Below are 957 nucleotides of genomic sequence, written 5' to 3'. Positions count from 1 at the left end.
GGGGTGGGAGGGGTGGAGAGGGAGGGGGCCTCACCTGGGATCAGGGCTGGCACCAGCGGAKGTTGGTGCAGATGCTGGCGGGCTCCTCGTCCCGCACCAGCCCTGCCTCGATGGGCTCCAGGTAGCGGTTCACCAGGTTGTTGCAGCGTTCGGATATGTCCCGTGGCAGCAGGGAGCACACCTTGCGGGCCGCCTGCGTCACCCGGGTCTGCACTGGCAGAGCCCCGCGTCAGGCACCGCCTCGCATAGCCCCGCACACGCTTGCGTGGCCTCGTGCGGCAGGCGCCGTCTTGCACGGGCTTGCACGAGCTTGCACGGCTTTGCACGGCAGGCACTGCCTCGCACGGGCTTGCATGAGCTCACACAGGCTTGCATGGCTTTGCACTGTGAGCACTGCCTTGCACGGGCTCACATGGCCTTGCACGGCAGGCACCACCTTGCACGGGCTTGCACAAGCTGGCACGGCCTTGCGCAGGCTTGCACGAGCTCCCACGGCCTTGCATGGTGGGCACTGCCTTGCGTGGGCTTGCACGAGCTTGCACAGCTTCGCACGGCTTTCAATGGTGGGCACCCCCTTGCACAGCCTTGCATGCCAGGCCTTCCCTTGCACAGCCTCRCGCAGCCTTGCACACCCCTGCCTGGACMTCGCATGCCCCTCGCACACCCCTCGCACGYCCTGGCCCCTACCGTGTTGTGCGTGTTGGGCACCAGACTCTTGAGCTTCTTGAGGACCTTCTTGCAGATCGCGCAGCGCAGTTCGCCGGGGTCCTGTCCAGCATCCCCCTGCATGCCCGGCACCGTGAGCATCCGCCGGGCACCCTGCCTGCCCCCCGGGTGCCCCAGCGGTGTCCAGCCAGGGCCCACCCACAGCTCCCACCGGTGCCCACCCAGTGCCCCCCATGGTGTCGTCCCCACTGGTGCCCACCCAGTGCCCCCCTGGGTGTCCCTACTGATGCC

The 957-nt window shown here is 68.1% G+C and overlaps 1 protein-coding gene across 1 annotated transcript; it reads right to left on the bottom strand.

Moving 5' to 3' along the window:
* Positions 1-40: 40 nt before the first annotated feature.
* Positions 41-807, bottom strand: LOC112965164 (saposin-C-like). Its single transcript, XM_026063936.1, has 2 exons — positions 688-807; positions 41-208 (listed from the first exon to the last, which is right to left on the bottom strand). The coding sequence occupies exons 1-2, from the start codon at positions 805-807 to the stop codon at positions 41-43; spliced, it is 288 nt and encodes a 95-aa protein (XP_025919721.1).
* Between the last annotated feature and the right edge of the window lie 150 nt (positions 808-957).

Source organism: Apteryx rowi, unplaced genomic scaffold (assembly GCF_003343035.1).
Source record: "Apteryx rowi isolate R43461 unplaced genomic scaffold, aptRow1 scaffold_2034, whole genome shotgun sequence".
In the NCBI taxonomy this organism is placed as follows: Eukaryota; Metazoa; Chordata; class Aves; order Apterygiformes; family Apterygidae; genus Apteryx; species Apteryx rowi.
Note: the sequence above shows the minus strand (reverse complement) of the source record. Positions and strands in the feature narration are given on the sequence as shown.